This window comes from Pantherophis guttatus, chromosome 2 (genome assembly GCF_059756535.1).
Source record: "Pantherophis guttatus breed Tessera chromosome 2, ASM5975653v1, whole genome shotgun sequence".
In the NCBI taxonomy this organism is placed as follows: Eukaryota; Metazoa; Chordata; class Lepidosauria; order Squamata; family Colubridae; genus Pantherophis; species Pantherophis guttatus.
Genome location: NC_142064.1, coordinates 169,618,995 through 169,645,899, shown reverse-complemented (window position 1 = coordinate 169,645,899; position 26,905 = coordinate 169,618,995). Strand labels below are relative to the sequence as shown.

The 26,905-nt window shown below is 39.2% G+C and overlaps 1 protein-coding gene across 1 annotated transcript; it reads left to right on the top strand.

Annotated features, from left to right (window-relative positions):
• Positions 1 to 7,221: 7,221 nt before the first annotated feature.
• On the top strand, positions 7,222 to 25,740 carry LOC148115424 (cytochrome P450 2C23-like). Its single transcript, XM_087887294.1, has 9 exons — positions 7,222 to 7,505; positions 8,011 to 8,173; positions 9,273 to 9,422; positions 14,243 to 14,403; positions 15,484 to 15,660; positions 16,332 to 16,473; positions 23,956 to 24,143; positions 24,481 to 24,622; positions 24,749 to 25,740. The coding sequence occupies exons 1-9, from the start codon at positions 7,332 to 7,334 to the stop codon at positions 24,949 to 24,951; spliced, it is 1,500 nt and encodes a 499-aa protein (XP_087743420.1). The 5' UTR covers positions 7,222 to 7,331; the 3' UTR covers positions 24,952 to 25,740.
• Positions 25,741 to 26,905: the final 1,165 nt, after the last annotated feature.

Below are 26,905 nucleotides of genomic sequence, written 5' to 3'. Positions count from 1 at the left end.
TAGCCTGGAAAGTAATAGCAGCTCATCTGGTCATATTCTGTCTCTAGGCACACAAGGCGGACATCAGTCTTGCAAGTCTGATAGTAGAAATCTCTTGCTATCTCTTCTACAGTCTGAGAAGTTAGGGAAGGTCCTCTCTGAGCCTCTTTCCCTGCCCATTATGCAGCTGCAGGCTATGGCCTCTCTTATCTCACTATTCCTTAGGAACAGTCCCCCCCAAACCTCCCTAGGTCTTTACCACATACCTGTTACATCATGTGGCGACATTGATGGGCAAGATGAGGAGTTGATTCTGGAGCAGTGCTGAAACCCTTTATAGAAATGCCCTGAAACAGGAAAATATGGTTGGATCCTACACTGATCAAAACCACACATCACAATTGGCTTTTATAACACCCCTCTACTTCCATGTTTTATATAGTAGTATCACTGCTAGACCATGACAACTATGGCAATGAGGAAACCTGGGCATTCTATGGCCCAAAGCTGCATCCAACCCTTTGGCTTTACCAGCCAAGGGGCAGCGGGGAAGAGCGGTGAGGGCCGCGGCAGCAATCCTTTTGATTCCTTCACAACAGTCCCAGTTTCAAATATGGCCCCTTGGGAAAAATTAATTGTCCATCCTTGGCACTGACTATACCTGAGAGTAATAGTCCATTTAGATTATGGATTTAAACAATTTCTATCTCTCCTTGATAATAGATCTGGACTGAGATTTTGTGGCTTTTGAACAAGACTCTATCATAGAAGTCTGTTTAAGATAACTCTTTTAACACAACTTTTTGCTATAATAGATTGTTTGGATTTTGAATTCTCTACCATAAAATTTAAAAAACAACAATTGTTGGCTAAAAGATTTGAAAGATGATTTTATTTCTCCCTGTACTCTATTCATTGGGCCCTGCCTTCTGTTTTAACCTCACCTTCATCCATCACTGTGCCCATTCCTTCTCTCCATCCTCCATTTAGATTCAAACTGTTCCCATTCAGACAAAATGGATATTCAAGCTTTCTCTGCACCCATGATTTATAACAGATATGAGAGGAAGATTTTTAGAATTATATCTAAAATTGTATCTGTTTAAGCTCTGTGACAAGCAATCTTCTTACTGCCTTTGCAGTGATTGCAAATAAAGGGAACTCAATATTTTTATTTATTATATTAAAGATAGAACTTGGCATACAAATTCACACTTTTTTTAAAAAGTGAATATAGACACACTTTAAAATAAATCAGAAAATAAAACGTCGAGTTGGCCACACCCACCCAGTCACATGATACCCCCCCAGCCACACCTACCCAGCCGGTCATTAGGAGAATTGGTTGTTAAATCACATCACTGGGCTCATCCAAATAATGAATGTGAATATCAGAGATATAGATGAGTTTAGTCTATTCCTAAAAACTGAATACCAATTTACTGTATGCAACTGTTCACATATCTGTCTGACTCATAACGTGCATGAGAAAAAATTCTCCATAAAACAGGTAGCGGGACCATCTGTGGTTTGTAAAAGAAGGCCCAATTCTTCTTCATAATGGAATATGCAAATAATATTAACAGAATGGGAATATTTGGATTGACTGGACTAAACCAGACGCTTAACAGAGAGTAGATTAACCAATGATAAAGCCAGGAATACACAGGTTGTTAAAGGATGGAAGTATTAAGAAAACATCAAATTCATGAAGTAGGAGAGTCTGTTTCAAAGTAAAATAGTCACATTGTGTTTTGCCATTCTGCTAACACTAAACTCTAACCAACAATGAGGTGGTTTCCTAATTCCTCCTGGGCAGTATTCCACTAATAGACTTGATATCAATTGAAAAAGCATGTCTTCCAATTATGTTGTGGGGCAGAGTGTATTTTACAAACCAGGGGTGGGTTCTACGTACTTTTACTACTGGTTCGCAACAGGATCACACGTGCAACATAATTCCTTTCACATTGTTTGAAGCAATCCTACAAAGTTTTCCTTATGTTTACTTTCCATTTATTCATCTGGGAAATTTATAACAACTACAACAACAATAATAATAAATGGATGCTGGCAGTAATCTGTATCAACCATCAGCACCAGTCAATGATATTTGTCATACATTTTAAAATGTTCAGTTGACTGAGTTTCATTTTTAATGAATAAAAGAGGTAATAATAATAATAATAATAATAATAATAATAACAACAACAACAACAACAACAACAACAACAACAACAACAACAACAACAACCTGGAAAGAAATAACTTGCTTCCTGTAGAACAGAAAGGATGCTGCAAAAACTCAAGAGGAACAAAAGATCAATTGCTGATCGACAAGATAATCTTAAAGAACTCAAAGAAAAGACGAACCAACCTGTTCATGGCATGGATAGACTATAAGAAAGCATTTGATTCAGTTCCCCATAGCTGGATCAAGAAATGCCTGGAAATATTAGGCATCAGCAGCAACATACAAAAATTCATGGAATCTTCAATGAACCTCTGGAAAACAAAACTTATGGCTAATGAAGAAGAACTGGGTGAAGTTGAAATTAAACGAGGCATTTTCCAGGGCGATTCCCTTTCACCCCTACTTTTTATACTCTCAATGCTACCACTGACAATCATTTTGAAGAAGATGAACTGTGGATACGAACTTGCAAAGAAAGGACTGAAAATCTCGCACTTGATGTACATGGATGATTTGAAGCTGTTTGGTAAAACAAAAGCTGAACTGAATTTATTAATTGAAAACACAAAAGAATTCAGCCAAGACATTGGTATGCAGTTTGGAATTGACAAATGTGCAACAATAGCAACCAAAGCAGGCAAGATCATAGAAGAGGATGGAATAGAACTAGAGAATGAAGAAATGATAAAGGCAGTAAAATCAGAAGAAGGCTACAAGTACTTGGGAATTTTAGAAGCCTCTGACTTAATGCATAATAAAGTCAAGGAATTAACTTCAGCCAAGTACATTCAACGAATTCGTAAGATATTAATGTCCAAATTGAGTGGAGGAAACATCATAAAAGCCATAAATACCTGGGCTATACCTGTGATTAGATACTCTGCAGGAATAATTGACTGGACCCAGATGGAGTTAGACAATTTGGACAGAAAAACAAGGAAGCTTATGACAATGAATCATGCCTTGCACCCTAAAAGTGATGTTGACCGATTATATTTACCAAGAGCAGAGGGTGGTCGAGGACTCCTACAAGTAAAGCAGACTGTGGAAGAAGAAAAATGCAGCTTGAATGATTACATCCAGAAAAGTGAAGAACCAATGATTAAGGAAGTAAATAAAGGAGGCCTTTTAAAGACAACTAAAACAAAAGCAGAATATAAGAAAGAAGTAACTGAGCAGCGAGCTGAAAATTGGAAACACAAAGCTCTGCATGGCCAATACTTGAAAAGTATTGAAGGCAAAGCTGACCAGAAACTAACTTGGAACTGGTTAAGATCAGGAGTACTGAAAAAAGAAACAGAAAGCTTTATTTTGGCAGCTCAAGAACAAGCCCTAGCCACAAACTGTATGAAGGCAAAAATTCAACATGTTATCACCAACAGCAAATGCCACCTCTGCAATGAAAAAGAAGAGACAGTTGACCACCTGATCAGTGGGTGCAGCAAAATTTCACAAACTGACTACCTACAATGCCATGACCGTGTTGCTAAAATCATTCACTGGAAATTGTGCCAGAAGTTTGGATTTGAGTACAGCAAAAACCACTGGGAACATCAGGTTGAGAAAGTTTTAGAGAATGAGAAACTCAAGATCTTGTGGGACTTTAGGATTCAAACTGACAGGCACTTGGTCCACAACACACCTGACATAACAATAGTTGAAAAGAAAAAAGTATGGTTCATTGACATTGCAATACCTGGTGATGCACGAATTGAAGATAAGCAGCAAGAAAAAATCACAAAGTACTGGGACTTACAAATTGAAGTTGAGCGACTGTGGAAAAAGAAATCGTGTGTTGTCCCGATTGTAATTGGAGCCCTCGGAGCAATACCCAAAGGGCTACCCCGCTATTTAGAAATTCTAAATTTGCCGGACTTGAACATTTTGACTCTACAAAAAACCACCTTACTCGGAACAGCTTACATCCTCCGACGATACCTTAACAGTTCCTAGGTCCTTGGTTAGGACTCGAGCTGCTGAGCTATTAACCAGCCTCAAAGGCTGTGAATCTCACTAAAGATTAACCAATAAATAATAATAATAATAATAAATGCATGTTTTCTTCCTATAATGGTTTTAATTTCATTGTTTTTTCAGTTCTTCCTTTTTTTTGTGTCTGTGTCCATTTCCTCAGGGACCATTTTTCACACTACCAAATAATCACTTGACCTAGATTTAGAACTTTTCATTACCATTTTGTCTTTCATAGATTCCCTCAATATTACATAATAGATAATCATAATAATTTTGCTTTAGATTTAGATTTATTCTTTTCCTACACATAGATATGAATAGATTTAGATTTAGCGTTTAGTGTTTTCTAAGCAGAAATGTATTACACAGACAAAATTCTGATTATCTCATTCCCATCATCTCACCAACCAGGAGATACCTGCTGTGTACCTAAACATATTGATGTATTTCACTTGAAATGAAGTTTTGTAAAGATGTTGATATAGTCATGCTTTTTGAAGAGGGAGGAACACATTTTTTCACCATTTTGCTTCCACTGGTCACTTCTGAAATCTCCTCTGGTTCTTCCTTACATGCAAAAAATAATCTCACCTCTAAACTGGTCCTTTGGAAAGGAAGACGAAAGCCTTTTGAAAACTTTGGCAATTTAGACTTTGAATAAGCAGGATAAAAAGAATATTGACCCCTTTGAGTTTTGATGTTGAACAAGATCCCTGAAAATATTGTGGATAGCCAAGAAAAACAAAGAAATAACTCATACCACAAATGACCAGACTCAAAGATCACGATATCAGTGAAGGAGGATATTTAGATAAAATGTGATGTTTCAGGCACTTTCCTTTTTCAGCTCTTTGTCTCAATCATAGTTGAAACATATCCCAGAAGCCCCAGTTTGACAGCCGACGGGAAGAGGAAGTTCATGCCATGATCTCTGAAACCCAACCAGCAGCCCAAGCATGCACTAGAGCATAAACGCACTGTGGTTCTGACCTCCCTGAAGACAAGTTGACAGCAGAGCTAAAAGTGACATTCTCAACCGATGCCTGGTTCGAGGAAAACCAGACAGACCTAACCCTAAGAGAGGGATTGGGTTGGAAGGAGAATAAGATTTATGTGCCCAGCAGCATGTGACTCCTGATGCTAAAGCGGAGTCATGATTCTTGACTAGGGGGCCACTTTGGATTTTTAAAAACCTTCCATTTGACTAGAAGACAATTCTGGTGGCCACGGATGAAAGCTGATGTAGAGGACTATGTTAAAAGCTGCATCACCTGCACCACTATGAAGTCCAGACCAGGGAAGCCCCCTGGGCTTCTCCAGACCGTGGCCGAACCCACAAAACCCTGGGAGGAGATTGCAATGGACTTCATAGTCGAACTCCCTGATAGCGGAGGGAACAAGGTGATTTGGACTGTCATTGATTTATTATCTAAACAAGCACACTTCACTACCTGCAATGGACTACCCTCGGCCAAGAAGCTGGCAAAACTTTCCGTGACGCATATCTACAGACTACATGGAGTTCCAAGGAGAATAATATCAGATCGTGGGGTCCAGTTTACTGCTAAATTCTGGAAGGAGTTCCTGAGGTACATTGGGTCATCCCAGGGGCTTAGCTCAGCTTTCCACCCATCGACTAATGGATCCGCTGAAAAATTGAACACAATGGTGGAGCAATACATTAGATGTTATGTAAATTACCAACAAGAAAACTGGGTGAAGTTATTACTGTTTGCAGAAGTGGTTTATAATAATGCAGTACACAGCAGTAGAGGATTGACTCCTTTTCAAATAACTATGGGCATGGATTTTGTGCCGATGCCTGAGTTGCCTAGCAAGCCACCCACTTCCATGTCCCTAACAGAATGGATGACCTTGTTAAAAAAGGGTTGTGAGAATACAAAGAAAGCTTTAATTGAATCAGCGGAAAAATATAAGGCCCAGGCCGACAAACGCCAGTCTCTCCAACCACCTTTTCGAATATGAGATAAGGTGTATTTGTCAACCAAATACCTAGGTCCCTTCCCTATAGTGAAAGTGATTAACCCAGTGACTGTCCAACTTAGCCTTCCTCGCATATTAGGAAAAGTACACCCAGTCTTTCACAGTAGTTTATTGAGACCAGCAAGAGGATCTAATTTAAGGCCCTTACCAGCTGCTCCCCACTCTTTTGGTAGTACAAGGGGGGACTCATTATGAAGTTAAGAAGATCCTTGACTCTAGACTATACAGGGGTCAGTTACAATATTTGGTACGCTGGAAAGGGTATCCATTGTCTGAAGCTACTTGGGTGAAAAGTTGGGATGTGAATGCTGATACCCTAGTAAGACAATTTCATGATAAATTCCCTAAGAAACCAAAGGGTCCACCTGGAAGGGGCAGAGGGGGTTAAGAGGTCATGTACAATGTGTTAACCCCTTCTTTTGTGTTTTGTCTGTTTTATTTTTTAGGGTGTTTTATTTTTCAGGCTGTTTTATTTTTTTTTCTGGGGTGGGGGGGAGACACCTGTCAGCTTTGGAAGCCATATTAGGCTGGAAGCTTCCATGCTGCCACTTTCTCATGTGTGGGAAAGTAGAGGGGGGATTTAGTAGAGGGGTTGTCTTTAGAAATAATAGCATTCTTCCTATCGGCCAAGGTCAGGGTGATCCTGCATCTGGAGAAGGAGTGGTCAGAGTGATGTCTCGAGATGGGATGGCTGTTGATTGGAGCATGTGATTGACTGAGGAGTGAGGGGATGGTTTTGGAGGTTTTGATTTACTGAGGGAAAACCTGGACATCTCAGATTTGGGTTTTCCCAGATGTGCCAGTTTACCTATTCTAGTAAATAAAACTTTGAAAAATGCTTGCCTCAAAGTTTTTATTTGGAGTTGGGATTTTTCTCGAACACTGACAGAATGTCCATATTTTGAACTCAACTGACATGAAGTCTATATTTCCGTCCAAAACAAACAAACTGTAACTTATTTTTGGCAACAGTCCAAGGGTAAGAATGTTGATAAGTAACTTTCCTATACTAATAGAGGTAAAAGAATCATTTGAGCTGAATGTAAACAAGTAAGTGTGCAAAGGTTAGAGGAAGTGAAGAATTTAGATGTGATTGGGGATCCAGTTGGCTCCTTCTTTCAATCTTGTCTCATTTAAACAGCTTTTTGGATTTTTGAAGAGCAAAATAACTCAGAAAAGGATGGAGCTGGCATGGGCAGGAGCTCTGCTTCTTCTCTCTATAATTTTCACCCTTTTCTCATCTTTCCAAATGTACAAGAGAAAAGGGCAGCTGCCCCCTGGACCTACTCCACGGCCTATTCTGGGGAACCTCTTTCAGCGAGATGTTTTACCTCTAAACAAATCATATAAAAAGGTAAGATTGGGTAACTATAGTACTTCTTTGCTGTTTCAGGTGATTACTTTGAAATATATATGCACATTTTCCTAATTTAAGGAGTTTGATTTATTCTATAAGAGTCCAATTTTATTTGCAGTTTTTGTCATCTCAATAAGAATTTTAATTTAAAGTCACCTTGTAACAATCTAAATACAGAATGGAGATTACAAAGTTGATTAAAATATGTTGTAACAAGAAAAATGTCTTTTGAAGAACCAAAAATATTTTGCAGAACTAGATTACTTACAGAAATAAATTATACAATCAAAATTGTGATTATCTCTTTTCCGTCATCTCACTAGCTTGGAGATAAATGTAATGTAGCTAATCATATTGATGTATTCTGTAGATATTAAGAAATAGTAAAGCTTGATCTCTCTATGGTGAATTTAAGAACTATTTTAAGCATGCTTTAGAATAATTTCACCAAAAAATGCTTTATCATTTAATTCACTGGGTTTCCATCTAATTTTATCTTTAGCTTATAGCTAAGTATGGACCTATATTTACTGTCTGGATTGGATCAAAACCAATGGTTGCTCTTTGTGGATATGAGGTGGTAAAAGATGCTTTGATAAATCAAGCAGAAGAATTTGGTGGGCGAACTCATTTTCCCTTGCACAGTCGAATGTTCCAAAATAAAGGTTGGTTCTCTTTTATTTCTTATTTTTATTTCTGTTTTTAATTTTCTGTAAGTTATTTTAAATTATTTGAATGCTGTTAATATTGATAATTATGAAAGTTTTACTTGAAATGAAGTTTTGTCAAAATGTTGATTTGGTCATGCTTTTTGAAGAGGGAGGAACACATTTTTTTTCACCATTTCGCTTCCACTGGTCACTTCTGAAATCAATTATGGTTGTTCATTACATGAAAGAAGAACAATCTCTACCTTTCATTGATCCCTCTGAGCTTTGATATTGGACAAAATCCTTGAGAATATTGTGGACAGACAAGAAAACAAACAAATAGCTCATTGAGCAAATCAACTCAAAGTTCCCACTCAAAACAGAAATGACCAGAGTCAAATGATCATTCTTCAGACAGATTGTGCAAAAGCCTAGCTCCCTAAGGAAGACTATAATGGCAGGAAAGATGAAGGGAAAGAAAGAAGAGGATGGCCATCTGCAGTATCAATTGACTCAGTTAAAATGATGACAATGTGCCCTTACAAATCCTGAAAAATTAGGTTAGGGATAGATCGTGTTGGGGGAAATCTAATATTGCTAAGAGTTGAGAATAACTTGTTTGCATTCAATCAAGCAAGCAAGTACATAAGCAATTGGAAGGAGCCTATTTTTGTCAATAAAGCCTCTACAGCAAAATAAATAAATAAATCCATAACTCAAAATGACTTCCATTTTCTTCTGCTTACTGAAAATTGTATCTCAGTATAGAGTTTCATATCTAGTATAGGGATTTCTTTCTGTCTAGAACACATTTACAGAAACTTGTGACATGATTTTCATAGCCTCATTCATTCTTCTCTTCATATGACAGCAGTCAAGAATGGAAAGATAGAAATTGTGAAGTTTGCTTCATTAGTATTTCAAACATCAAGCCTGGTTTGCATTAAATATGAGGAAGGAAAATTCTGTGATGCATAATTTATTGCAATGCAGTGGCCTGTTTCAACTATGATTGAGACAAAGAGCTAAAAAAGGAAAGTGCCTGAAACATCACATTGTATCTAAATATCCTCCTTCACTGATATCGTGATCTTTTTTGTGTATTTTATTTCAGGATTTGGTACTACTGATGAGAAGAAATGGAAGGAGCTGCGACGGTTCACACTGTCCACCTTGAGAGATTTTGGGATGGGGAAGAAAAGAATGTCTGAGAGGGTGCAGGAGGAAGCCCTTTGTCTGGTGGAGGAAATTGCTGCAAAAAAAGGTTCTCTAAAGAAACTGAACACTGTTCTCTCACACAAGAATCATAGTAGGAAAAGTATTTAAAATATGAGAATGGAAAGGGTTTGTTGTACTATATGAAGTTACAGAAGAACTAGATTCTGAGCTGAAACTCAAGTCCTCTGCACTTAAGTGCACAAAATAAAGAAAAACTTAGATAGGCAGTGAGTACCCCCTTCTCCTTTTCACAGTGGCGTTCAAGAGAGAAGGCAAAAATACACAGAGGAAATATAACAGCTTTCAAGCTATGTCTTTCTTTTCAATCCAGTGTCAGTCCTTGGCTTTGTAAAATTTGCCCAGAATTAGTGAAATCTTATTGTGGTTGTAGTAACTGAAGGAACATGCAGTAGATACTAGGAAATTAATTAATTTAGTAATTATACATAGAAAAAAAACATTTTAGTCCTGGATTCTTTTTAGAATGATCATGTTAAACCAGGCTTGAACATAATGTTAAATCATGTATCAAGCAAATTCAGTAATCAACAAAATACATTATGGATAAATGAAATAGGTAAACAAAGTGAGGTAAGGAAAATATGGATAAGAATCGGCTGCATGAGTGATGGAAATCTGTGATGTGACATGGATTTAAATTAAGGCTATAGTAGGAGATGATCAGGCTGAGCCCAAGGCTGGGGTCAAACAAATCATCAGTCATGAATCCCTTCATGCCCACAAGAAATTTAAATCCAGCCCACCTTGAATTCCTTCTACTTTTATCTCCCGCTAATTTCCTTTAACTATTAGTAGTTCAGATTCTTGTAGAAAGTTTAAGCTTATAAAAAAAAAATTATACCCATTTGGACTGTCTGGATCTCCTGATTTTCCTGGTTCTTGACAGCTATAAATCTACTTTTTTTCAGGAGTTGTAATGCCTTGGAAAACTATCTTCTATGGGCAAGTTTTTTCTGGAAAGAGATTTTAAAAAAGAAAGATATGTATGGGATATTTTAAAAAATAGTTGGATAGATTAGAAGGAGAAAGTGCTGAGGGAATAGACTGCTCAGTTAAAAGAAAAAACTGTTTAAAAAATAAATTTCAATATAATTATATATCAGGCAAAATCAGCAGCTAGGAAATGAATTTATGGATGAATGAAATAGGTAATTTAAGGGCAGGAAGGAAAACATGGATAACGTTTGCTCTTATAGGCGTAGAAAGACAACAACAGGCAGTTTTCATGAGGTGGAGATTGGAAAGCGATTGTGGATCTGAATTAAATGGTCATAAATAGTATTCCTTTAGAGCAGGGTGCTCTAAAGGCCTGGGCCCCAGATCTGGCTCGCAGGGTGCTTAGATCTGGCCTGTGGAGCCACCCTGGAAATAGTGAATGACCAGCCTGAGGTGCCTCTGCCAGAAAAAAACAGAGCTTGCGAGGGCCGCATGTGCACCCCCCCCCCAGCTCCATTTTTGCTGGTAGAAGGTTGCAGGAGGCCATCACAGCTGAAAATGGTGCTCTGGCAGAGTTTTCACTGGCAGAGCACTCAGGCCACCACAGGTGCCCCCTAACACAAGTGACATCATGCTGGCCATGCCCATCCTGGCAATGCCCACCCCAGCCCACTATGGTCAAACACAACCCTGATGTGGCCCTCAATAAAATCGAGTTTGACACTTCTGCTTTAGAGATTTGTGGCTCCTTTGAATATAATCTTTGATGGACAAATCTCTGGAATCAGAAGAAAAAAGAAATGGAAAGATTATTTTTTAAAAAGAAAGAATATAGAGAGAAGAAAGAAAGAAATTAGAAGATGGGAGGGAGAGAGAATCAGGAGAGTTAAAACTGGAAGCAGAACCTTCTAAGACAGTGGTTCTCAACCTTCCTAATGCCGCGACCCCTTAATACAGTTCCTCATGTTGTGGTGACCCCCAACCAGGGGTGGATTCTAAATTTTTTTACTACCGGTTCTGTGGGCATGGCTTATTTTGTGGGCGTGGCTTGGAGGTCATGTGACCGGGTGGCCATGGCTATGTGTATAGGGACTACTCAGAGGGCTGAAAAAAGTCATTTCTGACAGGTCCTCGCACTTTTGACTGGTCCTCACACTTATGACCATCCTCACATTTATGCCTGTGCAGCATTCTTAAGAACCATGTCACTCATTTCACAACTGCTTCTCTTCAACATGGTGATAAGATAGGGCAAAAAACGTAAAATGTGAGGACAGTCGTAAATTCGAGGACTGGTCAAAAGTGTGAGGACCAGTCAAAAATAACTTTTTCAGCCCTCTGAGTAGTCCCTGTGCACAAAAGGACTACCCAGAGGGCTGAAAAAAGTGATTTCTGACAGGTCCTCGCACTTTTGACCAGTCTTCGCAGTTATGACTGGTCATCATTTATGCCCATTGTAGCATTCTTAACAACCGTGTCACTCATTTCACAACTGCTTCTCTTCACCATGGTGACAAGATAGGGCAAAAACGTAAATTGTGAGGACAGTCGTAAGTTCGAGGACTGGTCAAATGTGCGAGGACCAGTCAAAAATAACTTTTTCAGTCCTCTGAGTAGTCCATAGGCATAAAAGGATATAGCAATAGAGAGGGATGAAGGAAGGGAAGGGAAATTAGAGTAGGAGTGAGGGTAAGAGAGGGAGGAAGAGAGGAGGCGAAGGAGAAAGGAAGAGGAAGTAGGGAGAAGAAGAAGAGGGGGGGGAAGAGAAAGTAAGAAGGAAAGAAAAGACAAAGGTGGTAGGTTTGAGGAGAAAGATTGCTGTACAATAAAAAAGATGAAAGGGAAGAAAGCCAACCCCAAACAAATATAAAGATATTAAGATAAAGAATGAATTGTTAAACTTTAAAGAATAAAAGAGAATAAATAGCAATAAATAGCAATAATTAGAAACACACATACAAACATACAACGTATTTTCTTTGAACAGAGTATTTGGCCGGTTCACAAATTTAAACAGTTGTAGGAGGTTAGCACCCACCCCTTTCCTAGAAGAATGAAATATTTTGGGAAATATTAAAAAGGCAGAATATTATATTTCCCTGGATGAGAAATAGAGAAACATATTTTACAGACAAAGCAGCTCCCACCTTCCTGCCCCCCACCCTTTGTTAATGGGCCAAAGTCAATCCTTAGTCAAAGGACATTTGCAACACAATAGCAACAGAAACTAACACAATGGGCCCCATCTAGCAACCGAAACTCACCACACGTGACCTGGGAAGCATGTAACCTGGGAAGCACATGTGACCATCAGCCAGCAAGGCTAGCTAAGACCCCCACCCCCTGGGAGTCTGACAACCAATCAGGATACTCTTTCAGGGCCCCAAGAAATGCAAAGCCAGAGAGAGCATAAAAACCCAAGGATTTACTGTATCTGCCCCTTTTCTGTTCAGGAACTCAAGCCATGTGATCCTGTCCACCATTAAACCATCTTTCCAAGCAGTCTCCATGTTTCCAGTGTCTTTTTCCCCACTTGGAGCAGAACCCAGAAGGATATTTCTTCCAACACAGTGTTTAGTCATTTCAATTAAATTTACAATTTCTATATTTCCTTTTTACCATATTTATTCCTCATCTATTTTTTTAAAAAAACCAATATTACCCTTCATCCTCATCTCTAATCTTAATCAAATTCAATTTTTCCCTTCTGTTCTATATTATACCCCTTCGCATTGTCATCTATTTTTATATCCATCCTCACATTGGTTAATTATGTAATTATGTAATACAGTTGTTTAATACAAATTCAACATTTTAATATAAATCAATTAGTTATATAACTATCTTTTTTGTATATTAATCAATATGAACATGAATATTCCAATTATTTCCATGCAATCCAATTTCTTACAAATCAATTAATTATATTTAATATAATAATAATAATAATAAACCAAATAATTTCCCCCATATATTCCTCCAAACCACAATTTAACCATTTCTGCTTTCAACACAATATACAATTAATAGTATCTCAATTATTACAATTCCCTAGTTAAATAGAGCTTTTTTTCTTTTGTGTTTTAAAATCTTGAACCTCCTCTTTTGCCCTAAATTTCCCATTGTTTGCAGTTTTGCACCTACCTTTTTTGGTGAGGAAAAAGAAAAAGAAATCTCTCTGCCTCATTTTGTCACGTTGCAGCAAAGACCCTGCTTTACTTTCAATTTCGCTTTTTCAGCATAGCTAGGGGAAAAAAAATCTGCTCCAGGAATTTACCTCTTTGCAGCTAGCTAGCAACAGAGCCCTCCACAAAACAGCTGAGAGCAAATCAGCTGAGAGTCCGGAGGCTGATCAAATCAACTTGGGCTGTTTTTTCTATTTTTGCAGGCACCGGTCTATTCATTTGTTTTCTTTTAACACTGATCAGCTGTAGGGCGGCTCTTTGAAGCCCTGCGGCAAGAATTTAAAGTTTTTTTCCCTCTAGCCATCAGCTGGGACTCCGGAGGCACCAATAGATTGGGAGTGGGCGGGGTAAGCGACCGGCGACCGGCGATCCAACAGAGGCAGAGGGTGAGGGTGAGTGAAGGAGTGGGGGGGGTGAGAGAGGGCTTTGGCGACCCCTGTGAAATGGCTGTTCGACCCCCAAAGGGGTCGCAACCCCCAGGTTGAGAACCGCTGTTCTAAGAGGTGAAGAAGGGAAGGTTCAAGGAGAAAAAGCCCACCATGAGCAGAAAAAGGCAGAGGAAGGAGTGAGAAAACAATTCTTGACATCCTTAACCCTAATATTATCTATCAAAAATTACCAATAAAATCTTTGAATAACTTGTTTGTTCCAAACCGTTTTTATTGCAGTTTTGTGATGAGAATTCTTTTTTTCCTCTCATAAATTTATGTGGCCTTTGTTGCAGGGCAATCTTTTGACCCAAGAAGAAATGTTGCAAGTGCTGTTTCTAATGTGATCTGTGCAGTCGTCTTTGGCAATCGATTTGATTACAAAGATCACACCTTCATAGAGAACCAGCAGATTGTGGAGTCTCAAATAAGATTTTTTACTGGTTTCCGAGGACTGGTATGTTTTTCCTCTCTGATGCTCCTCCTGCCATAAACATTCATTTTTACTAGTGGGTTTTTTTCCCCCTCTTTGTGTAAATGTTAAAATAAAAGATGTGGAGATTAGATGTGATGAGCTACTAAGCAGGAGAAGCCAAATCTAGACATCTAGCAAAACACAAACTGGTTCTCAGAAAACCTCTCCTGGCTGGGCTGATTTCCCAGGGGACCGTTTCCTTCTCTCATAACAAATTTTGTCTCTCACTTGATTGTTTCTAGGACTCACTCATTTCTTAACTAGTCAGGGAGGTTCAAATACAAAATTTTGTTGGAGGGGCTGATTCTTCCTAATAGCAATGTTTCACTGTAGTTTTTCACTCCTTGACTGCAAAGTTAACTTTAGTTCTCAAACATAGTTCTGTGTTGTAATTTTTAACAAATGAAAATAGTATCCATTATTCCCCAATCCATTAGGTTTGTGATATAAGGAGAATATCAATATTACAATCAAACTAAAAGGTATATTACTATAATATTTTAAAAGTACAATGCTACACATTTAACCATAAATAATATTAGCTGTACTAATCATCATATCAAATTAGACACAGGGGCCTCTTTTCTTACCATGGTGTTCTTAGACATTTCCTTTATGTCCACAGCCAACTTCTCTTTCTCCTGCTTCAAGAACTATCACCATTTTCACCATTATCCTTTCATGGGAGAGATGGGGGCGGGCGGGTGAGTTAAGTAGCAGGCAAGTCCCTTGACAAAATATCTCCTAACAGGAACTCAGCCTAGGCGAGGAGAGATCTGGGGGAAATGGTTTTCAAAGAGAGTCATCTTTAATGAACTTATTATAAATAAAAATTCCTACTATACAGTAGTTTCCAAGACACTGTATTTACTCGACACTAAAATTAAAGATAGCTTCCTGAAATTTTTGTGGTATTTGTCTTCTTGGTCTTGGCACCTAGTTGAGGTTTGACAATCAACAATACCAGAGTGAAATATTAAATATGTCTGAATATTTGGGGCATTTAGCCTCCACTGTTATAGTCTAAAAAAAGTATACTATTTAACATCAACTCTGCAACAGGTGTACAATACTTTTCCAAAAATAATGGAATACTTTCCTGGGCAACACATCAAGACTTTTGCTGAGATTGAAAAACTCCGTGGTTATATCCGTGAGGAAGTAGAATTGCACAAGAAAACATTGGATCCTCAGAACCCGCGTGACTATATTGATTGCTTCCTTCATAGATTGGAGAAGGTAGATATAGATACTGTCTCTGCATAAATGTCTAAATATCTCCAATGTGTATCTAAGATGAAACAAGTTCACTGCATATGAAAGAATATAAAAATATTCTCCCCTTCTTTTTTGTTTACTTTAAATTGCTATTTGTTGTCATGTATTCCTGACATAATAGTTACTAAAGTTATCCCCCTTCTATGAGGATGACTACATATAGAACTTTGCTTTACATGCTAATTTACACAATTTCTACATTCTTAATGGATGATATAAAGATAATTATTGATCTTGCAAGAGCAATTTCTATTAGGATTAGTCTCTGAGATGCAACATTCAAGCTTCTGTGCTCAGATCTAATCTTCTTTCCCAACCATACACCTTAAGACTTGCTTTAGTCCAGCTCTAAATAACAATCTTAATCAAATTCAGAGTGTCCAGTCTTTACTACTGGCCATTTCTTGTGGTAAATATTTGATGGGTAGGCCAGATAGCCAAGCTGTTTCCTCCCTGTATCAGATGTTGATCCCAGAAATACTTTAGAATTGAAAAGGTTTTGTACATATTCTAAAGTCAGTCTGGTCGAATTAAGTTTCCTTTAACTGAAAGAGACACTATGAAAAATTTCATTTGAATCAATTCCAGGTAGAATTTTCATCATTCCCTTTCCCTTTCTATTTTCTTTTCAGGAGCAGAACTCGTCTGAGGTTATCTACTCTTCTGAAGATCTTGTGATTACTGTGTTTGGTCTCTTTATTGCTGGGACAATAACTACAAGTCATGCTTTGCTCTGCAGCCTCCTAGCAATAGCTAAATTGCCACATATTCAAGGTAGAGAAATATTCACAAATGTGTCAGTACACTTAGAGCTTCCACTGTTAATCCTGGAAAAAATAATGTAAAGATGCTGTTGAGTAAAGTGAACTCATTGCAGTTGCATTTCTGAAGTTTTCCTGGGAAATTTTGAGAAGTGTTTTGCCAACATCTTCTTACAGAATGTTTTGCTTTTAGATTTCTCTGGCTAGCTAACATGCCCTTGAAACAACTGGGCCTTCCATCAAATCTTGAGATTACATGAAGATAACTCTAGTGAAGTAATATCCACTAGATCAGGGGTCCCAAATCCTTAGTCAGTGATTCAGTACTGTTGGGAATGAGGCCACAGAAACAGTGGGCAAGTGTGCAAAGTGTGGGAGCTAAATTGTGTATGAGAAACCAATCCCATCTGTCACCCCCACCGCCACTACTGTTGCCGGTCCATGGAGCCAGAGAGGTTGGAGATCGCTGCATTAGATCACGAAGAGGCAAATATGATTGAATGCTTTAACAACAGCAACCTTTCCCCCCATACAGTCATAGGGCAGATCAACCAGTTACTTTAATTGAGTACTTGCTTTATGGAGTCCTAGTATGAATGTTTAAATTAATATAGTATAGCTTTTCTTAAGGATCATTATTGCATCAGTATAAAGCCACATCTCTTAACTCAAGATATCATCCTTAACATTTGAACTATACTGCTTCAAGCAATGACATGCACCACTCAGAGCTTTTGCATCAATTGTGAGGTTAGTGTCCATGTTTCACTGGAATATCTTAGAGCAGGTAGCACACGCTGATCAAAAACTTTTCTCTTCAGGGATAGGGGGAGGTTGTTCTTGAAAAATTTATTTATTTATTTAATTAATTAATTAATTAATTAATTAATTAATTAATTAATTTGTATACCACCCTTCTTCAACAGAACTCAGGGCGGTGAACAGCCACGGTAAAAACACAACATATAAAATTTAAAAGCAATTTAAAAAACATTAAATAATTTTGGCCATCGATTTAAAATAACCCAGTTAAAACCAATTATAAATTTAAAACCGTAAGGATGGGGTCAAGCCAGCCCGGCTAGATGAAATAGATGTGTTTTCAGAGCCCAATGAAAAGTCCAGAGGTCTGGTATCGTGTGTATCTCTGGGTGTAGGTTGTTCCAGAGGGCAGGTGCCGCCACAGAGAAGGCTCTCCCCCTGGGGGTCACCAGCTGACATTGTCTGGCCGACGGCACCCTAAGGAGGCCCTCTCTGTGCGAGCAAACTGGCCGGTGGGAGGCTATTGGTGGCAGAAGGTGGTCTCATAGATACCCTGGCCCTAAGCCATGGAGCGATTTAAAGGTGGTCACCAACACCTTGAAGCGCACCCGGGAGACCACAGGAAGCCAGTGCAGCTCGCGCAGGAGAGGTGTCACATGGGAGTGCCCCGTTGGTCCCATAATCCCCCATGCAGCCGAATTCTGGACCAACTGGAGCCTCCCGGTGCACCCCAAGGGGAGCCCCATGTAGAGAGCATTGCAGTAGTCCAGGCGGGAAGTGCCGAGTGCCTGAGTGACCGTGTGTAGGGAGTCCCGATCTAGAAAGGGACGCAACTGGCATATCAGGTGAACCTGATAAAAAGCCCCCCTGGCCACGGCCGTCATATGCTCTTCTAAAGACAGCAGTGTATCCAGGAGGACGCCCAAGTTGCAAGCCCTTTCCATGGGGCCACTCGGTCTTGGAAGGGTTGAGTTGGAGCCTGTTTCTCCCCATCCGGACCCGCACAGCCTCCAGGCACTGGGACATCACTTCAAGGGCATCGTTGGGGTGGCCTGGGGTGGAGATGTGCAGCTGAGTGTCATCAACGTACTGATGGAACTCCATCCCAAAGCCACTGATGATCTCACCCAGCGGCTTTACATAAATGTTGAACAGAAGGGGCGAGAGGACCAACCCATGCAGCACCCCACAAACAAGGCGCCTCGGGGTCGACCGCTGCCCCCCTGCCCCCCTATACAACACAGATTGTATAATTATACAAATTATACTTAAATTGCCAAATGCATACCAACCACATGTAATACGCCATTCAATTTCCTTTCCTGTATCGCCTTCCATTGAGATCCATTGGCCAAGGTATATCTAGTATCTACTACATGTAGTTCTTCTCCATATATAAACTTTTTTCTTTCTTTGGTGAATTTATTAAACATAACCTGGCTCTTTTTCAGGTTTATTTTTAAGCCAATTGGTTCTCCTACTTTGTGCAGTTCTTGTATGTGTCTTTGTAGCTCTTCTGGGTCTTGTGAGAAGAGAACAACATCATCTGCAAATGTTAAGTGATTTAAATACCGTACTTTTCATAGTATAAGATGCACTCCCTCCCCCCAAAAAAATTGGGTGGAAATGTTGCTGTGTCTTATACACTGAATACAGCCATTTTTGGCCTCCTGAAGCCCTGCCCCAGGCATCCTGTTTTCATGAAAAACAGGCATGTTTTTCACAAAAACGGGGTGCACAGAGGCTTTGAGAGGCCTGCAGAGTGCTCCTGGAGACTGGGGAGGGCAAAAACTTTTTTTGTTGTTGCTTACCACTTTGAAACCTTGGTGCGTCTTATACAATGGTGTGTCTCATAGTCCAAAAAATATGGTAGGTTCCATTGATTTTTATTTCATCTTTGCCTGGTCTAGTTTGTGAAATAGTTCTTCAAGGCAGGCTAAGAAAAGGATATGTGATATTGTATCGCCGTGTCGTACAACTCCTTCTTTGTTGATTTTCACTTTAAGTTCATTAAAGCAAATTGTCACCATTGTTTTTTAATATATTGATTGCCCCCTCCAATCCAGGCAATTTTTGAAACATCAGTTTATTGTCAGTATTGGGGAAACTCTATGCCCGGTTCCTCCTGTCCAGGCTGGAGTGCTGGGTTGAGGAGGCTGGTCTGCTCAGTCATGAGCAGGCTGGGATCAGAGCAAATCATTCTACTATTGACCATGCTCTGATCCTATACCATCTTGCCTTAAAATACTCTACCCTAGGAAAGGTCATCTCTGTGTTGCCTTTATAGACTTAAAGGCTGCTTTTGACAGTATTCCCAGATATAAACTGTGGGGCAAACTCCTTTCCTGGGGCATCGATAAAAGGCTTCTCTGACTCATCTCCCAACTGCATGAGGGAACGGAGGCAAAAGTGCACCTTACCCCATAAGGGGACCTTTCCAACGCCATCCCTGTTAATAAGGGGGTCAGACAGGGATGTATATTGGCACCTCTTCTTTTTAACTTATATATTAGCGACTGGAGAAGGGCGTTAATGGTCCAACTGGATTATATCCATGCCCCCAGATTAGCTGACTACAGGTGCCCGCTCCTGCTCTATGCAGACGATGCTGCAATTCTTTCATTCTCTCGGGTGTGTTTGCTTAGAGCCCTTAAAATCCTTTCCAACTATTGTTGCGCCAACCCCTTTTTTTAGTTTTTAATGGTTATTAATTGTTTAGTTTTAATTTGTTAATGGGTTTTAATTCGCACTGTTTTAATTCGGGCCAAAGTATATAATTCTTTTAATTAATTTTAAATTTTGTATTGTTATGTATTTTAGTTTTGGCTGTGCACCACCCTGAGTCCACTAGGAGAAGGGCGGTATATAAATTGAATAAATAATAATAATAATAACTGTTTATCAACCATTCTAAGTCTAAGATTATGATTTTCTCAAGAAGCAGGAAAAACTATCAATGGAAGCTCGATGGCATACCAGTGGAATAGGTCCATAGATTCCAATATTTAGGCATTCTTTTCCAATCTAATGCCATGTGGCTTGCGCAGGTCAAGTCCCTCCACACCAAATCCAAGGCCACTACGCATGCCCTTCTGCAATTCTTTTACATGGAGGGAGCCCAACATATTCCCTCAGTATTGAAAGTATATAGGGCAAAGGTGATAGCTGCCATTACATACGGCGCCCCCCTTTGGGTTCAAACAAATATTTCCCTCCTCGAGACAGTTCAAAGCCAGTTCTTACACCGTCTAATGGGAGTTCCCCCCTGCATGAGTAATGCTACAATCTGCTTGGAACTGGGCACACCATCTCTCGCTATTGTTCTGTGGAAGTGTGCTATTGGCTACTGGCTGACCCTGTGGGCCAGACTTCCAGACTACTATTTAGGCCAATGCTTATGACGGGACGACTTCCACAGTCCTTGGGCCTGCAATATTCATACCAAACTTATGAAGATAGGTATTCCCCCTATTGGAGCCCTTATGCTTGGCCCAGATGCAGCCAAATCGCTGATATTTCAGCGATTGGATGATATTGAAAGACAGCAGAATCTGGCACTTGGTGCTGGAGTATGTTCTCCGTTTTCTCTCAGTATTTCTCCCCGAATGCACCCCCCCAAATATCTCTCTATGCTATACTTTGTTAAATACAGGTTGGCCTTTCTAAAGGCATGTTTTAATGTGATCCCCTCGAATGTCCTAGATAGCAGGTGCTCGGGTGTGTGAAATCCACCCACTGTTCATGTGATGGCCGATCTCCAGAATCGTTGGCTCACATCGTATTTACATGCCCCTATTATCGGGAGATAGGGTCAGAATTTATTTCTCCCATTTGCCAAAGATTTCCTGGATTATCTGAAAATCTTAGTCTTCGCTTCTTACTCCAAGATACTGATTCTAAAATTACACTAGCAAATTTTTTTGCTGCAGTCTTGGCATGTAAGAGCCGGGGGAAGGGATGGGCTGGACCCATTGAGTGAGGTTAGCTTTATTGATCGCCAACGGTTGAGTTAGCTGGTGGTTGTATAAAGTGCCGATGTGTGGATTTTATGCAAATTGCAATATAGTATTTCTACCTATGTACAATTTTAATCGACTATAGTCCATATAGATTGGAGCTAAAATTTAAAATACATGAACTGTGAGTTTGACGGAGTGGTTTCCACCACTGATCTTGCTGCCGTTTTGCACTTCAGTCTGGTCGTGTGCCAGCTATGTGTTTTGGATGTTTTGGTGTTTTGGTCTATGACTGCAATAAAGTATGCTATGCTAATATATTGATTGTAGTAAGTTTATGTAAACAGTGTCTACACCTTGGTTGAGCAATGCATTAATCATTGCTTGCTGAAATACAGAGCCAAATGCCATTCAAAGCATTTCATACATAGTCAATGAAAGCCATGCACAAAGGCAAGGTGTATTCATTGTGCCTTTCAATGATTTGCTGAACAACCTGGATCTGATCCATTCTACTGTAGCCACTTCTGAACCCTGCCTGCTCCTTTGGCTATGCCATTGTTTAATGTTCTCACTATTCTTTTTTCCTATTTTCTTGAAACCTTGTAAAAACCTTGTAGATGACTGAAAGAAGGTTTATTGGATGATAGTTTTTAAAATAATCTCTGGCTCTTTTCTTGTGTATAAGAATCACTTCAGCATTTTCCCATGCATTGGGTATTTTTTCTTTTCTGAAGCATCTTGAGTATAGTTTTGCTAGTATCTACTTTAAACTGTGGCCATCAACTTTCAGCATTTCAACTGTAACAAAGTCATTACCTGAAGCTTTTCCATTTTTCTTTGATTTTTTTTTGGCAATTGATACTTTCTCCACTAGGATAGCTAATAATTTTGTTAAAATTACCATGTTTCTCCAAAAATATGACCCACCCCAATAATAAGCCCAACCCTAATTATTTGGGGGTGGGCCTAATATTACCCCTTCCCCGAAAATAAACCCAGGGGGATGGACATGGCCAGCACAAGTAGTAGTATGGGCATGGGGGGGGGGCAACAGTCTGGCTGCAGCCCACTGGCCCCTTGGAGCAGCGCAAATACTTCTTTTTCCCTTCTCTTTCTGGGCGCAGCACTTCTGCTTGTTGGGCCACTTCCCCGAAGCTGGCAGGTCCGCAGCCAGCTGCTTTGCTTTTTCCTTCTTTTTGGAAGGCTCGCGGGAGGCTTTTTGATGAGCGGGAAGAAAATGGGGAGGGGGAGTTTCCTGCCTGTCTTCCATTCCTCAAGCCCCGCACAGACTGAGGGAAGGATGGCAGGCAGGAAAATCCCCCTCCCCATTTTCGTCCCATTCACTAAAAAGCCTCCATTCCGAACACTGAAGGTTCAGAATGGAGGTGACAGTGTGTTCATGGTGCATCTAGCTCACCAAGTCTGGCCTGCTGCACCTCAAAAAAAGTAAGACTGCCTCGAAAATAAGCCCAAGTGCTTATTTTCAAATCTAAAAGAAAATAAGACTCAGTCTTATTTTCTGAGAAACACAGTATTTTAAACATTTCCTGTCTTGTTCTACACAAACTGCCATCTTCATGTTTTAATGCAAAACCTTCTTTCTTGTATTTATAAGCTTGCATTTGCTCTATTAATCCCTTTGTTTTCTTCAGTTGTCTTTTTTACAAGCTTCATGTTAAACTAATTTGTTTCTTCTTGGATATGTTTTCTTACAGTCGTGAAAAGTTCAACATACTTCAGTTTATTAGTGAAACTTCCGGTATTCTTCATTCTTCATTGTTTTTTCATTAACACAATAGTTTCATCAGGGATTTTTGACTGTATAAAGTGTTTTTCCGGTGGTGCTATATATATAGTTAGATGTTTTTGACTATTTGTTTATTTTGGTCCATAATGTTCAACCCTTCCAAATCTTGCAATAGAGCAAAGTGATTTGTTAGATTAATTTCAAAATTCCTGTCCTCCTCCTTTCTTTGTCTTGAATGCAGGCCACATCATCATAAAACTATTCAACCTCATCATCACTATAGCTTATTGTTGGTGCATAAGGTTGGATGATTTGAAGCTTGTATTGTTTGTTCAATTGAACAATGCATTGGGATACTCTGTCTGATATACCTTCAAATTTTACTACAGTCTTTCAGCTTTTCGTTGATGAGAAAACCAACTCTGCCACATTGTCCATCTTCAGTACCTCTAGTCTAGAGTAAATGCCCAGTCCTACCAAGTTCAACTAAATATTTGCCGTTTTGTCATGTTTCACATAATCCAATGATATCCCAATGCATATTATTAAGCTCAATCAGCAGTTCTTCTAGTTGAGTATCCTTTTTCATTGTTCAAATGTTGGCTGTTCCTATGTCCAAAGTCCAAAGGCAGCCTGATTTAACCTGGTAATTCTTACCACCCTCTGCCTTCAGGCAGATTTTCCCACTGCTGGGCCTCTCAGGAATGAGGGCCATTTTTGAGGTTATATAGGTTTCTTTCCTCCTGATTACTATTTATTCCAACTTTGGGTGGGGACTTCGCTTTTTTTCAGTTTATCAAGAAAGACACAAGACAGAGATACACAATAAGAATCTCCTCTTCTTGCACTAGAAAAATTGAAATGGTCTCCACTAAAAATGACTTTGAGGAGTAGCCACTGTCCTGAATAAAAGAGTCTTCCCTGGAGGTGTTTTGGAAAACATGTTTCTAAGTGATAGCTGATTGCAGGTGCACAGCCTGAGAAAGTAAAAGGCTGTCAATCTCATCTCAACATGTTTGTCTCGCAGCTAAGGTGCAACAGGAGATTGATGAGGCAGTGGGTAGAAATCGAACTCCAAGCATGGAAGACCGGTTGAAGTTGCCTTTCACAAATGCTGTGGTCCACGAGGTTCAACGTTATCAGACTGAGCGCCTTGAGAACCTTCCACGGGCAACAACCTGTGACATAAAATTCCATGGTTACAACATTCCCAAGGTGTGCCAATAATAACTACTAATCGAAATAGTCTGCAGAAAAAAAAACCTGTTATGTACTCAGAGATCCTTCATATTCAAGGCAGTTTAGTAAATATGTATTAATACACATTATTTATGGAACTGTAAGTTGCCTAGAGTTGCCCCTGGATAGTGGGAGATGTATAAATTTAATAAATAAATTAGTTAAACCAAATATCTCTCCCTTTATTCTATTTCAGAATGTTTGCAGATTGCTCCCTGCTGGCCAATTGTATTTGTGACAAGTGAGGCTCTTTCTGATCTGCACCAACTAATGTCACCTGTTTCCTCAACCCCCCTACCCCCTACCCTTCTAGTACATGGCTGTTGCGCCAATCCTCTCCTCGGTACATTGTGATCCTCTCCATTGGGAGACTCCAGAGAAGTTCAACCCACATCATTTTTTGGATGAAAAAGGCCAATTCAGGAAAAGAGATGCTTTCATGCCATTCTCAGCAGGTACAGTCCTCTGGGAAAGGTATTACAAATCCACATGCTTGCCTGATCCCTGATATTACTTTATCAGGCAGAATTCCAGCAGGTATACTTACTAAAAAAGCTTTGTTTTCTTGTTTGCTATTGCAGGGAAGAGGGCCTGTCCAGGAGAGGCCCTGGCTAGGATGGAGCTCTTCCTGTTCTTCAGCACATTGCTCCAGAAGTTCACCTTTTATTTGGATGGGGACACCCAAGACACAGATGTAAAGTCTTTGTTTATGGACTTCAGAAATAACAATCAATACCCCCTTATACGAGCCGTTAAACGTTCAGTGGTCACTAGTGTTCAATAATTAAGACAAGGAAAGAAGCTAAGATCATGATGAGTGACAACTCTCTTTTTTCTCTTCTGTTATTTTTTCTTTTCCCCTCCCCTCCATTTCTATCTTCTCCCTTCCTTTCTTTCCTGGCACATATTGTATCCTACAAATTGCTCCTTTTAAGGCCTAGAAATTGGATTGGCTGACCTATATTAATAAATATTCAAATAAAGCATGTGGGATAGCTTTTACTTTGAAAGGCGAGGTTAAAACTGATGTGGAATACAGATACAATGATTGTGAAGGACACTTTATTTTTTATGGCAAAATAATTACTCTTATCTCTGCTCTGATAACATTTTATAAGCAAATTAAGAATATTTTTGAAATATTTCATACAAGTTTCTCTAAGCTATATTCTGCAAATAACCAATGTATAATTCATACGAAAGATTTTGTTCAAGATTCTCTTTTAGAAGTATTATGAGAAAATGATGTTGTGGAATAACCTACATTTGAAACAGGATGCTGAACTTGTTGATCTATTAGCTCCTCTCTTCCAGTTTTAGCAAATAGCATCTGGCTGACCACTCATTTTTCATTTTATTTCACAACAGTTTGGTTTTATTTTGTATTAAGCCTTGGGTCTAACCCTAAGGATGCAAGAGATGTAGGAGATCTGGGGAGAGAGGCTGAGCAGGAACACTGGGATGTAATGGGGAAGGGAGATAGATGATTGAGGGAGACAGATGATTAAGAAATATGAAATGTAAATAAATAAATAAAATAAAAATAATAAATAAAATAAAAAAATGAGTCTCTTTTGAGCTATATTATTTTTCATGTATGAAACAAGGAAACTCCAGTTCCACCTCTGCTGCTATTTGGCTGAGAGAAAGAGGGAGAGGAGGGCATTACGTAAAGAAAGCAGAAGTTATAAAACCAAATGCAATATTAGGTTTCTTTGTTGTTACCAAAAATTAATAAATGCAGGGCATGTATCTTTAGGTTGAACTTCAGCCTAAATGCAATTATTGTATTTCTTTGGTTGCTTTTTTTTTTTTTAATTTATTTAAAACAATACATAAAAAAAAAAGAAATAGTCAAACAAATGATCGCGACAGGAACTTTACATGATATTTACACTTTTTACGGTATGTAGGCTTCAGTCAGATTTAACATATATTAAACATAATCCTGGTTATACTTGACTTTTTGGGCGTCTGTTGTTCAACCAAACGTACCATTTGTCCCAACATTGGAAATATACGGAGTCCTTTTGATCTCTCAATGCTTTAGTCAGTCTGTCGGCTTCCATATAATCCAAAATTTTCTCCAAAATCAAATCTTCAGCCGGCAGGTCTTTCCCCTTCCAATGTTGGGCGAAACATATTCTTGCTGACGTGGTGATAAATACACACAGATACCATATATTTGTGCCTATGTTGTCTGGCCTGATGTTCAGTAGATAGTACTCTAGTTTCAGAATTAGGTTATAACCTGTGATTTCCATGATCCATGCCTGTATAATTTTCCAGAATTCAGTCGTCCTGGAGCAGGTCCACCATATGTGGAAATAGGTACCAATCTCCCCACACTTCCAACAGTTTGGTGAGAGATTTGAATACATTTTAGAAAGACGAGCAGGTGGAAGGTGCCATCTATACAGCATCTTGTACACATTTTCTTTGTATGATGTTGCCCACAGGAATTTCATATGTTTAAGCCAGATTTCTTCCCATTTTGTCATATCAATTGGATAGCCAATATTTCTCCCCCAGGCAATCATAGAGTCTTTAACTATTTCATCCCCTATCCCCTAGTCTATTAAAAGTTTATATATCCTTGATAACATTTTGTCCTCTTTTCCTAGAATGATATTGTCCAGATCATGCTGATTCAAATTAATACCATCTTGTTCCCTATCTTTTTAAAATTTCGAGCAAATTTGGGCATAAGCCCACCAATCCAGTTGTCTTCCCTGCAA

What these genes read in the sequence shown, in the direction of transcription:
- LOC148115424 (XM_087887294.1), top strand. Translation starts at nt 7,332, where the DNA reads ATGGAGCTGGCATGGGCAGGAGCTCTGCTTCTTCTCTCTATAATTTTC. An exon ending in TTACTGGTTTCCGAGGACTG is followed by an intron (nt 14,404 to 15,483) that starts GTATGTTTTTCC and finishes ACTCTGCAACAG; the next exon opens with GTGTACAATACTTTTCCAAA. An exon ending in TTTCATGCCATTCTCAGCAG is followed by an intron (nt 24,623 to 24,748) that starts GTACAGTCCTCT and finishes TTGCTATTGCAG; the next exon opens with GGAAGAGGGCCTGTCCAGGA.